This window comes from Mesoplodon mirus (genome assembly GCF_964341445.2).
Source record: "Mesoplodon mirus genome assembly, chromosome: 10".
In the NCBI taxonomy this organism is placed as follows: Eukaryota; Metazoa; Chordata; class Mammalia; order Artiodactyla; family Ziphiidae; genus Mesoplodon; species Mesoplodon mirus.
Window position 1 is genome coordinate 7,237,834 of NC_138986.1, and position 13,249 is coordinate 7,251,082.

General features: G+C 44.8%; 1 protein-coding gene across 3 annotated transcripts in view; it reads left to right on the forward strand.

The window, feature by feature from the left end:
• AGPAT4 (1-acylglycerol-3-phosphate O-acyltransferase 4) overlaps positions 1-13,249 on the forward strand; it is a 124,922-nt gene that overhangs the window by 25,450 nt on the left and 86,223 nt on the right. For all 3 annotated transcript variants that reach the window (XR_014295095.1, XM_082633522.1, XM_082633521.1), the window contains exon 2: positions 10,329-10,592. Coding sequence is in view for 2 of the 3 variants with exons in the window: in XM_082633522.1 (XP_082489648.1) it covers positions 10,415-10,592 (178 nt within the window). In the remaining variant the exon portion in view is untranslated. The remainder of the gene's footprint in view (positions 1-10,328; positions 10,593-13,249) is intronic.

Sequence of the window (13,249 nt, forward strand, 5' to 3'; positions counted from 1 at the left end):
GGCTGTAGTCCAGTTGACACATCCCGGTGCAAAATCAGTTCCCAGTCATAATGCCTCCTGAGTTGTATTTGCACCAGTTAGCTGCTATGTAGAGCTCCTCATGTCCACATGGCTTTGTGACATGCGCTTCAAGCTTTGGTTACTGTCACTTCACATCTGCTTGGCTTTCTGGGATGGCCTGTCTCTGATGCTTGGAGCCCCCCCAAGAGCTAGCAGTTTGGCCATTTGTCCAAGGCCGGCGACCTCTGCTGGTTACGTGCCCTGCTCACGTGGCCGCAGGCAGTGTGTCGTCCTCTGCATAATGGTGAGAGTCATCACTCCTGATGGAGCTGGCGACCCAGACAGGCTAGGTGGGCTAGGCCAGAAGGAGTGGAGAGGTTTGGGCAACCTTCTCAGCTTTACTGGAAAACGGGGCCGGAGGACGTGCTTGGCTGCCTCTGTTTGGTGGTATCCCCACCGTGTCCTGGCTTGGCCATTCCCAGACCACGTGCGGTTGTTTGTCCACAGGGGAGCCTGCTTAAAGGTTAGGGCTCCTCAATACTGAAAAGGTGAGGGTTGTACCCCTTCCCCCAATGGGTACTGAAAATGAAAATATTGAATTATAAAATACGTTTAAGGAAATTTCCAACAATGTTTTGAATTTTGCCATAAGTCTTAATTTTAAAGGCTTTTTATTATTATTGGTTTTTGGTTTATTTTGAAATATTAAAGAACAGCCTTTATGAAAAAAAATTAGGTGCCGTGATGTGCTGGGGACCCAAGCATATCTGTCTGCACTGGTAACTGGCCCCGGCTTCACACCACTCAGAAGTCTGCCCACTCCAATCTGCGCCCTTGGTGATGCAGACACAGCTTTTATCTGCTCATCCTTTACATATAACATCTGGCGAGAATTGTGTCCCCAGCTCCTTATTGTAAGGCTCCGTGAGGTCAGGGAAATACTGGTATATTCACAGGGCACCAAAGTGCTGAGGGTCTGGGTCTTGTCAATGCCAGTTTTTATTTCTCCTCCATGAAGTCAGAACAAGGTTCATATTTATGGTATCATGTTCAGCTCTTTTCTTTTTTTTTAAATTTATTTTGTTGAAGTATAGTTGATCTACAATGAAGTGTTAATTTCTGCTGTATGGCAGCAAAGTGATCCAGTTATACATGTACATACATTCTTTTCCATTATGGTTTATCACAGGATATTGAATAGAGTTCCCTGTGCTATACAGTGGGACCTTGTTGTTTATCCATTCTATATATAATAGTTGGCATCTGCTAATCCCAAACTCCCAGTCCATCCCTCTCCCACCCCTCTCCCCCTTGGCAACCACAAGTCTGTTCTCTATGTCTGTGAGTCTGTTTCTGTTTCATAGATAAGTTTATTTGTGTCATATTTTAGATTTCACATATAAGTGATATCATGTGGTATTTGTCTTTCTCTTTCTGACTGACTTTGCTTAGTGTGATCATCTCTAGGTCCATCCATGTTGCTGCAAATGGCATTATTTCATTCCTTTTTATGGCTGAATAATATTCCATTGTATATATATACCACAAGTTCTTTGTTCATTCATCTGTCGATGGACATTTAGGTAGTTTCCATGTCTTGGCTGTTGTAAATAGCGCTGCTATGAACATAGGGGTGCATGTATATTTTCAAATTATAGTTTTCTCCGAATATATGTCCAGGAGTGGGATTGCAGGATCATATGGCAACTCTATTTTTAGTGTTTTGAGGCACCTCCATACAGTTTTCTTCAACTCATTTCTTTAATATAGTTTCTATGGGAACTAACAGGTATTACCCATCATTATAAAGAGGGCCTCAGAACAGATGACTGTGAACTGTCTTCCTTTAGGTTGGGAATGGAGACATAATCCCTTCATTAAAACTTGTGACTGGACTTTGGGGCAGTCTTACAAGTCACTTTGGGCTCAGAGGCATTCTGGATTGTGTGGATGTCCGAAAAAATATGTTCCAATGAGGAAAATCTTATGAAAACAAACAAAAGAAATGGATCATGAGAGCCACAGGCGGAAAGTTTAGTAAAAAAAAGATGGTAGCTGGTTTGGGGGCAGGGGCACGTGGGAGAAGCAGCTGAAGGAGAGGCATGTCACAGGCAGTCTGAGAGCCCCGGTGGACCCTGGTACCCAGGAGTGCCTTCCTGAGGCCTGAGCTGGCTGCTGCATCTCATCAGCACAACATCCCTGGGGACCGGATTATTGCCTCCATTAAACAGATGCAGAAACTGAGGCTCAGAGAAGACAAGTTCCTTGCCCAGGGTCACACAGTAGGTAGATGGGCTTGACATCAGCGGCCACCTGCCGAGGTTCCCCTCAGGCGGTGTGCCTTGGCCACGCGGCTTTGTCACGGCCCACGTGGGAAGGAGAGAGGTGGGCAGTGTGATGAGACCGCTGTCCTGACCGTGTTGCCTTGGTGACGGTAGAACTGGAGTAGGAGGTGGATTCTACACTGAATAAAGCTCTCTTTTTTGTTGCGGGTGCCAGCTGGTGATGCATGTACCTCACGCCTGCTCCTGGAGGCCCTGAGCTGGTCGCAGGCCGTCTCCCTGCTTGGATGGGAGGGGAGGCGAGAGCGGCCCCTTCCTCTTCCTCAGCCTCCATATATTGTCAGCCTTCACAGGTATGTGACTGAGTTGATGGCCATGCCATGTGGCAGCAATAATGGTGTGACGATCATAACAATCTCCATGCAACCTCCATCAGTCTTTTTGAAAAGGTTTCAAGATTAATTGGAATAGACTCATTTAAAGCAGAAATGTGTCTGCTTCCCCACTTGGAAGATTAATTTTCCTTATTTCATTTCAGTTTTGGGTTTCATGATTTCATGATATTCGAGTTTTATCAGGACTTCATAAAATTTTTTGGAAACTTCCAGAGATCGAACATAATTTAAAAATATATTTTCCACTGAGTATCTTATAAAATAGTTCACACACTCTTGGTTGTTGGAAATGCAGCTAGGCACCAGCTCTCTCCAACTGCACCAACTCTGTGAGGTCAGAGCCCTCCGATCCCAGGGACCGTGGGAGAGCCAGATTGGGGTTTGGGGATGGCAGACCTTCCACCTGGAAGGAGGGCATGACTGGGTCTCTGTAGGATTGACTGGTGGGGCAGTGGCTCAAAAACTCACGATCACCCCAACAGTCAGACAGGGAACCATGAGGTGAAATATGGAACCAAGTTCATGAAATAAGGCCACGTTCCTGTGGAGTCTAGCTGCCTTGGGCTTCCTGTCTTAAAAGCAGCCTAACCTGAGCTTAGTTTACTCTCTATTTGACTCTTGCGTGTTCCCTGGTCTCACTAAACCTCAGTTTCCTCATCTGTAAAATGGGGATAACAATACCTTCCTTAGGTTTTTGTGACAGTTAATGAGACAATGTGCATATAAAACATTCAGTGGACTTATTCTGCTGCACTGGGTACCATTCAGAAGACCTGATGTTTAACTCTAGATATTTTAGTCTTGTAGCTGTCAGAGCTACAAAAGGCCTTAGAGAATACCTCATTTAATTTCCTTTATCTTTGTTTTTTCTTATGACAGAAAAAGTTACCTAGGTTATCCCTCTGGGTTTACCTGATCCTGGTTTCCTTGGATTAGATTTAAAACTCTTTACAATTTCTTTTTCTCTTCTAAGCTGCTCAGAAGCAATTGTTAAACATAAACTTAGAAACCTCAGTTTTTTATAGAGTTACATTTTTATTATCCTAAAATTAGATTTTGGAGAGAGACTGAGTGAGGGTTACTTATTATCGGATGTAATGAAATAGTTGAGTATGATTTATGACTTCTTTGGAGTTTTTGTTTTAATGGACTTCATATATGGTACAGGGTTATTACACAAAGGACTGTTCCATCAAATTTTAAAATAAGCTAATTTTATAGAGGCTTCTGCCAACCCATTAGACAATGATAATTTTTTAATTGAGGAATATTTTAGTAAGAGATGATCCCAGAGACAGTTAAATTCAGTCTAGAACACTTTCCCTCGTGTTTTGTTTTGGGCCTTGGGCCAGTGTAACTCCCGGGAATCCAAAACTAAATTTATCCATGTTTCTCAGGAGGAGGTGCTAAGTGGCTGCCTCAGGCTGCCACAAGTTCGTTGCTGCCCTCTTGGAGATTTTTGCTAAATTTATTTAACCTAAAGTAGAATTCGAGATCTGAAAGTTGGACCACCAGAACAGCCCTGCCACTCTTTCACCTGGGACCACATCCACATCCCTTTCCTGCAAGGCACCTTTGTGCCTGGGCATTCTCTGCCTTATAGACCCAAAGTATTGGTCCAGAAACGAAGTCCACCAGCCAGCCCTACTTGAGTTGTGCGTGCACACACACAAAGATAACTACTGGTAGTGTGTTTTAGAGTTGTGATTATTCTCTCTCTGTATAATTCGGTGACCTTTATCTCCCAATATCATAATGAAAATGTTTCCATCTTACTACAAGCCTATTATAGTGATACTTTCTTCATTCGATTGTGTGGGTTTCCCATAATTCACTTGATTGTTTCCTCATGTCAGAAAGGTAAGTGGTTTCTAATTTTGGGTGCTTATAAATAATACTGGTTGAATATCTTGGTGCAGAGAGAATTTTCTAAAAGCTAGTTTTATCCTTGAGAGACATGGTCAGAGGTTGGCCTACGAAATCAAGTGGTGTGAAGATGTTGAGGTCTTTCTGTGTATGCCACGTTGCTTTCTAAAAAGATTGTGTGGTTGTTCTCATTGTGAGAATGAGTCCCTTTTACCCCAGCTCTTTTAAAATGGCGTATTATCAGTTCTAGTTTGCAATATAAAAGGTAGCATGGTTTCAATTAACATTTGTTAGATATCTTTTCTGTTTTGTGAACACTATTCTGGTGTTTGGGATTAAAAGAGCCTAAATAATGGGTCGTATAGATTTCAGTGATGGTACTAAATTGATCATGGGCATTATCTTAGCAATTTCACTTGGAGTGATTTCTTTGGAAGGAAGCTTTGGCTTCTTCTAAAACCCTGACCTGGTTTAATTCTGTCATGTCAATGTACAACAAACAAACAAACAAACCCCCCACACACACCAAAAAACAAGCTAGTGAAAGCGTTCATCCCGTTTCAGGTTCAGTCTCTTCCTGAGTGTGTCTGAAGTTCATGCTTATTTAATAGCTGCAGAATATTGACTAGGCCAGAAGACCGAAGTCTTAACTCAGGTCCCCCCGTTTGTTCTCTAATTTGATGCTTTATGTTGAAGCTGCATCTTTAGAGAAGGATGCACCTTGAATTCTCTCATGGGGAGATTCTGAGCTGCTTGTACTTGTTTATGTTTCCGCGGCTGGCGGCCGGGTGGCATGGGATGCCATCTGCGTTCCCACCCCGCACCCTGCAAGAGTCCCAGGGAGCAGAACTCCACCGGTGTGTGCACGCCAGCTTCTCTGCATCTGCCCAGTTTCAGGGTAGAAATCCGCGTGGGAAATACAAGGGTAATGAAAGCATCCTGCTGGCTGGCACTTTCCCTTATTCCGAAGTCCCTTTGTCATCTCCATGCTTTGCCAAGGTTATTACCTAGTTAAAAGGGTACCATCCATGTGAGTTTTGGTGAACGCATCACTTCCCATTTCAGAGTCACTGGCAGTAAAGGACAGGTTAGAAGGAAAACAAGTGGGGGAGGAAGTGTTTAAACACGCTTCAAGGTAAATTGAAGAAAACATCAGGATCTATCAGTAGATAGGGAGTGAGAAGGGAAACTGATTTATATCTCACTGGCTTCCCCAGGGATGCCAAAGTAATACATCTTAGCTGCTCCTTCTTTGCTTGTTTCTTTTCTTGAAATGAGAGAAAAAATTCTCCCATTATTGTGAGCTCCCTGTGTTCCAGGCATCCTGTTAAGTGTTTCACATGCTTTATTATACGTGAGCCTTGCAGCAACCTGTGTTGGCGGTCTTGTTCTGGTTTCGCAGAGGAGGAAGCTGGGGGCTGTGGAAATTCAGTAACGGATGGAGCTAGGCAGTGGCCGAGCCTGGATTTCTAGCCAGAGCTGCCAGATTTGAATGTCCCTGCAACGTCCCTTACCCTCTAGCATCTGGCCTGTATCACCCTCACCATCAGCTGTGCTTGGATTCAAGGTGGTCTCAGGTTGCCTTCACGTTCCAGAATTTCTCTGGTCTGTTGCGGATGGGCTGGATTTCCACCTTTCCGCTCACCTGACAGGGTGAGCCCACCCCGTGGTCCTTCCTTATCAAGTTTGCAGGCAGCCTGCAGGGACCACCTGCAACATCCCGTGTGCTCCATCCTCTGACCACATCTAACCAATGGCAGGGCTGCTGGGAAACGCATCCATCCAGCTCTGCCCAGGAAGGGAGAGAATCTCATTCTTATTATAGAAAAGAACAATAAAACACGGGGAAGAAAAAAGAAACCACCTGTAATCCTTCCACCAAAAATTAGAGGAAAAAGCAAGAATTTTAAAATGTTTTCTCTCTACCTGTTTTTATCACTAGTCAGATCTTTACACCATCTTTCCTCAGTATGGTACCGAATTGGCAAATCACCACATTAGAGAGAAAGCTCGCCTTTAGTCAAGAAGGGTAGGATGGTCCCCCCAAACTTCTATCTGGAATAAACTTAAGACATGCAACACATATTCACCCACTAGAGAGCCCCCCTAAAAAATTTAGCCTTGTCTCTCTTTTAATAATCAGTTAAATGGTTTAATAAACTCACAGCACTTCTTACCTTATTCTTCATCATGCATTTCCTTTGCTATTCTTGTGGTTTTTGTGGGTTTTGAATATAAATTTGAGAATCAACTAAAGTTTTGCAAAAAGCAGCCTCCTTGGAATTTTGATCGCAATCTATTAGCCCTTTTTGTAGATAAAGAATCCGAGATTCAGAAAAGTTAGTTTACCTGAGGCTACACGACCAGTAAGAGGTATAACAGAGCTTCAAACCCAGACAGTTGAACTCCAAGCCCACACCAGTCCGGGAAGAGGATCTGGGGCACAACAAATCCAGCCCAGGCCCGCCTGTCTGTGACCCGCTCGTGACTCCTAAAGGTCACCAACGTCGTGTTAGACCCCTGGTTCATGCAGTACCAGCGAGGGTTTTACTAAAGGGCATGCTGGTCCCTGGCCTTATACAAGGAAAAAAGCAAAGCTTCCTTTTTCTTCATCGTGCCCTACTTCTGACAGGAAACCGAGGAAGGCAGCGTTCAATCCCCTGCGTCTCCAGTACCAGCTGACTTCCATTGCTTAGTGTTAAATCAGCAAAGCAAAGGATTTGTTAAATACTTTCCAAACACGAGGTCCCAGAAACCTAGTGAAGAATCACACTTCTTCTGGCCCAGCTTGTCTGTAAGCTTTTAGAGGCTAATCCAGGGACAAATGAATACAGCACGTGAATGTTCCACCTCAAACTATAGCTGCTGCTGCATCGTCACCGACGTGCGTCACTTCTATTCATGTAGCTCCTGAAAGCCAAGTGCATTGAGGTGAGCTGCCAGCTTAATGTCTGTGCCTTCGAGAGAGACTGGGTGTGTGGAAACTAAGTAAAGAGTCGGACAACTTGGAGGTGTCCCAGGGCAGTGCTTTCGGAAAAAGAGTGCAGAAGGGCTGCTTCGGCCCCTGCAGCGTCCTGGCTTTGTGCCAGAGAGCAGGGCTTCTGGGGAGACAGGTGGCAGGTCTCAGCTGAGCTGAGCTGACTTCAGAGAAATCAGGCCAAAGGTCCTTTCTATTTCCCTCCTCTCAGAAACACATAGGAATCACAGCGTGCCCTCCGGTTAGTCTAAGCGAGGGTCATGTTTTACAGGAATGCACCCTGTGACTGTCCTCATGCCCAAGACTGTCCTCAAAACCAGCCTAGGAGGCCCAGAAGCGAGTCCTGTGTCCCCAGCTCTGCGCCTGGTTTGGGACTATGAACCTCACTGAAGGCTGCACTGGTTTTGCCCTGGGCTCCTTTCTGGGCTGCTCTATGGAGGGGAGTTCTGAGCCCAGGAGAAGCCCCACCTCACACCCCAGGGGTAAAGTCGCCCAGAGAGCTGGAGGAGAAAGAGCTTGGACGTCAGACTGAATCCCTTTAAGCACTTTTTAAATGATTAATTAATTAATTATGGCCGCGTTGGGTCTTTGTTGCTGCGCGCGGGCTTTCTCTAGTTGTGGCGAGCGGGGGCTGCTCTTTGTTGCGGTGCGCGGGCTTCTCACTGCCATGGCTTCTCTTGTTGTGGAGCACCGGCTCTAGGCGAGTGGCCTTCAGTAGTTGTGGTGTGCAGGCTTCAGTAGTTGTGGCGCACGGGCTTAGTTGCTCCGCGACATGTGGGATCTTCCCCGACCAGGACTCGAACCCGTGTCCCCTGCATTGGTAGGTGGATTCTTAACCACTGTGCCACCAGGGAAGCCCCGTCAGGGTGAATCTTAAGGTCAGTTACTGATGGTGGCAACCTCAGGCAAATTGCCCAACCTGTAGGGCATCTCAGTTTCTTACTCCGAAAAATGGGATAATAATAATACTCATGGGCTTCATCTGAGGCTTAAAATGAGATCATATATGTGATACTGTTGTACAGATTTTTTGGGGGGAGAGTATTATCCATAAAGATTGTAATGACGTCTTTGATCTCTTCACTGTTACTGTTAGAAAGTTCGTCCTGCCGTTGGAGCTGTTCCTGAGGTCGTTTGCAATGACGTTCTGCTTCTGGGAGAAGCTAGCCTGCTATGCATCATGCTCTCAGACTTATTTTTTCTTCAGCAGAGTATTTGAACCTCCTGCCTTCAGGCTGTTCCTCAAAGGCTTAATTTGCCAAACTGGACAGTTATTTCATTATTCCATTCTGGGGTGGGAGACTGATGACAGGGCCATGAGTCTGGCTGCTGTGCATGTTTTGAGTTTCTGTTCAATTTTAGAACTCTTAAGCGTTCATGTGTGCGCGCGCGTGTGTGTGTGTGTGTGTGTGTGTCAGGAGTGTGGTGGGGTGTTCCTCTTGCCTTCATAGTTGGTTATTTGTGTTTACTGATATCTCAAAGTTCATCCCTTGTTTCCCTTCATTAAATCATTCCACAAATATATATATATATATTTTTAATTTTTATTCATTCATTTATTTAGTTTTTGGCTGCATTGGGTCTTCATTGCTGCTGGTGGGCTTTCTCTAGTTGCGGCAAGCGGGGGCTACTCTTTGTTGCAGTGCGCGAGCTTCTCATTGCGGTGGCTTCTCTTGCTGTGGAGCACGGGCTCTAAGTGCACAGGCTTCAGTAGTTGTGGTTTGTGGGCTCTAGAGCACAGGCTCAGTAGTTGTGGTGCACGGGCTTAGTTGCTCCGCGGCATGTGGGATCCTCCCGGACCCGGGCTCGAACCCGTGTCCCCTGCATTGGCAGGCAGATTCTTAACCATTGCGCCACCAGGGAAGTCCCATATATGTATTTTTAATTAAGTTCCAGCTCTGTGCCAGTGACTGCTTCAAGGCTTGGGGAGACAGGGATGATCTTCAGGATAGTTGTGTGCCCCGGAGGAGTGACAGTCCAGTGTAGGAAGGCGAACAGGCGAACCAGTAACACAGTAACGGCAGAGGGTGTCGCCTGGGCGCCCCCCTCCAAACACCACCCCAGGGGCGGCCCCCAGCCACCCCCGGGCAGGCATGCATTCGGGGAGGTCTTGCCAGAAGAAGTGCCGTTTGGGCTGAGACCTGGAGATGACGAGTGGAGGGAGGTGTGGAGGGGTCGCTGGGGGCAGTAGGCAGGCAGGAGGGAAGGTCCGGAGATGCGGACTCTGGCCCCCAGCCTCTCTGTAGCGGTGAGGCCTGTGGAACCCTGACCAAGTTGCCTAACCTCTGTGGGCCGATTCCCTCCTGTGTAATAACAGCGCCCACCTGGCAGGCATTAGGGCGGTTAAAGGAACTGTTCTTTTTAAAGGACTGAAACTGTGCCCGACCCTAAGGAAGCGCTATTATAAATGCTTGCTGGAATTCCCTGGCGGTCCAGTGGTTAGGACTCCGCACTGAGGGCCTGGCTTCAGTCCCTGGTCGGAGAGTTAAGATCCCACAAGCTGCGTGGCTTTGCCAAAAAAAAAAAAAAAAAAGTTTTTGAAATAAAAAGAAATCATCGAATGTACAACGTGTTTAAATTTTTTTAATTTTTGGCCACTCGGCTTGCGGGGACCTTAGTTCCCTGACCAGGGATCAAACCCGTGCCCCTTGCAGTGAAAGCTTGGAGTCCTAACCACTGGACCACCAGGGAATTCCTTGTCGAATGTGTTTAATCTCGAGAGTATATTTTTCTTCTAAGAGTTTTTTTCCCCGGCCTACAAGAGCAGATAATATTTTTTCTCACGTTTGACATCGGTGTGTGTTTCAGGCGTATTCCTGAGTCCCGGCCGTCCTCCCCTCTGGACGTGTTCTACGGCGGGCGTTGGTGGTTTGGTGGAGGAGCGCCCACCCAGCATGGACCTCATCGCATTGCTGAAGTCTCAGTTCCTGTGCCATCTCATCTTTTGTTACGTGTTTATCGCCTCGGGGCTCATCATCAACACCATTCAGCTCTTCACTCTCCTCCTCTGGCCAATTAACAAGCAGCTCTTCCGGAAGATCAACTGCCGGCTGTCCTACTGCATCTCCAGCCGTAAGAGACTTTCTCCTGTTTCTCTATTTGCATCTTCACTGCCAGTGTGTGTGTGTGTGTGTGTGTGTGTGTGTGTCACAATTAGGACTTCTTACATGGGTTCACTAAGGCTTTTAGTGTATGCTGAGATTCTTTGGTTTGTTTCTGTTTGTTTTAGGTTTGAAATGTCTATTTTGTCCTCACTCTTAAAGAATTATTTTTTGAATGAGTAATGCGAATAGCACAAAATTCAACAGGCACAGGGGGGTATCCTGTGAAAAGCAAATGAGCATTCTGTTTCTTTAGTTTTCCTCCTCGGAAGCAACCAGCATTAGTGATTTCTTAGGTATCCTTACAGAAGTAGCATATGTATACACACATATATAGAAAGACATATACACACATACAAAGACATAGGTATGTATGGCTCTTATGTTTGTACATGTATGCAGGTAAGTCTGTATATGTATAGATACCTAAGACATATACATATAAAATATATACATATTTTAAAAAACTAAATGGTGATGTAATACATTGTTGTCTTCCTTGCTTCTTTTCTTTAAAGTTTTGAGATAATTGATGCACATGCAATTGTAAGAAATAATATAGAGAGATCCCATATACCTTTCAGCCAGTTTTCCCCAGTGGTGACCTCTTGCATGACTACAGTGTTATACCCCAATAAGAAAACTGACATTGACACAATCCGCCAAGCTTTTTCAGATTTCTCCAGTTTTATATACATTCATTTGTGTGTGTGTGTCTGTGTGTCTAGTATAATCATACTAGACTATTCTAAACATGACTAATTCAACTGGCCTGAATTTCAAAAATGAAAATGACACAAGATGAATCTGAGTAGTGGGATGTCTAGAGATGAGTTTGGTGTTGACTGACCAGAAATCTGTACCTATTCTCAACAGCACAGAATGCAGTGTACATCATTACCAATTACATATAGGAGTGTGAATATATTTGTAAGAATGAGCTCCTTCAAATTAAGCAATTTAAAAACCTCAGCTACCTTAGATTATGCCAAGAGTCCAAAATTATAGATATCTTTTTGAAACTCCTAAAATGAAGCAGTCAGATTTAAATTTGAATTAAAATAATATAAGCTGTATACAGTTATCCAAATGGATTACTACTGATTCAATGAGTTGTTTTTGAAACTTCAAAGTACGATCTTGTGAGGAACAAATGACAAAAACATGCTTATTCGTAATTTCTGTCACCAGCTCAGAACTGGCAGATATGTCTGATACCATTTCTGATGTGGTTTGTGTGCTAGACCTACTATGTCTTGGACTGTAGTGTTTTTACATAAATGTCTTGAGACTGTTCATAAGATCATAAAGTCACAGTTACAAAATGTATCTTTAATCCATGTATCTACGGCCTATTGGGTGCAGCCGCTCGTTCAACGCAGTCGTGAGTAATGCAAATTTCCTTGTGATACATTTTACCATAGCATTGTTTCTAGTATTTAGACATCTCCCATGGTATAGAAAAGGAAACAATCTTTCAGCGCAGGGCAGAAGCAGTAGGAGATGGCCAGAGCCTGGGCTGTAGCTGTTTGGGGAGAAAAGAGTTTGTATAATCAAGAGAAGGAGATAATAGCCTGAGATTTACTGTATAATTTTAAGTGTCTTTGTACACTTAAGTGTCTATTTAAAGAAAACTTAAATTTAACAAAGCAATGCTGATTGCGCTTTTCATCAAAACCTGCACTTGTACGATTTGTACACACCAGTGGAGATTCCCACATCTGTCAGCTTGCAATTTAAAATCATGTGTATTTGCACTGTCGTAACCCCTAGTTAAATCTCAAACAGGTGGTTAAGCACTGACTTTCTCATTTGGAGTCAAGAAATAAGAGACAGGATTTGGGACGAGAGTTCCTAAGAGTACTCTATTTTGCTTTTGGTAGATGGTGAAGACATACCAAGGTTACAGCAAGGCCAAGTCAATATTCTTCTAAGGGCACCGTAGCCTATGTGCCTCTGGTGGAAATGAAGATGGGGAACAGACTCAGAAAGCAAGGTGGATTTTTCAACATGACAAATTAATTAAATTATTTAGAATGATTCCAAATGAAACATAACCATCCAAGCCACTGGCATTTCCCCACCCAGGGTGAAATGGAGGGCAGGCAGTCAAATTTCACAAAAGATTCAGAAGCACATCCACCCAGGCACATCCTATCTCGGGACGTCCCACAGTGCTGTGTACCTACTGCCCCGGACGAAAGCTTCCAGGGGCTTGGGCTGAGCAGAAGCAGAAGCGACCTGAAGAGGGAAGGGAGGGCTTCTCTCTGGAGGAGAAGGGGAAGGCAGTGCATCCTGGGTTTGGCTGTGGCACTCACTGTAGTGAGAAAAACTCCCCCATGCCTTCCCCGGCTTCTGCATTTCTGGTATCCCATCATGTGTTAGATACAAAGCTGTTCTCCTCTCTGTCTCGGAACTTGTCCTCTGTAGTTAATAGATTTCCGTATACCCTGAGTATTTCACAGCAACAACCAAAGACATGTAAGAGACAGTGATCAACTGAGCTGTTGATCATCAGAGGCTGCAGTGCGTGGGCTATCGAACAGCTTGGAATAAGAGATGGTCAGACCCCTTCTGTTTGCTTTCACTCTCTTCCTCTTCCCTCTGAGTTAAGATAAAAACTCTTCA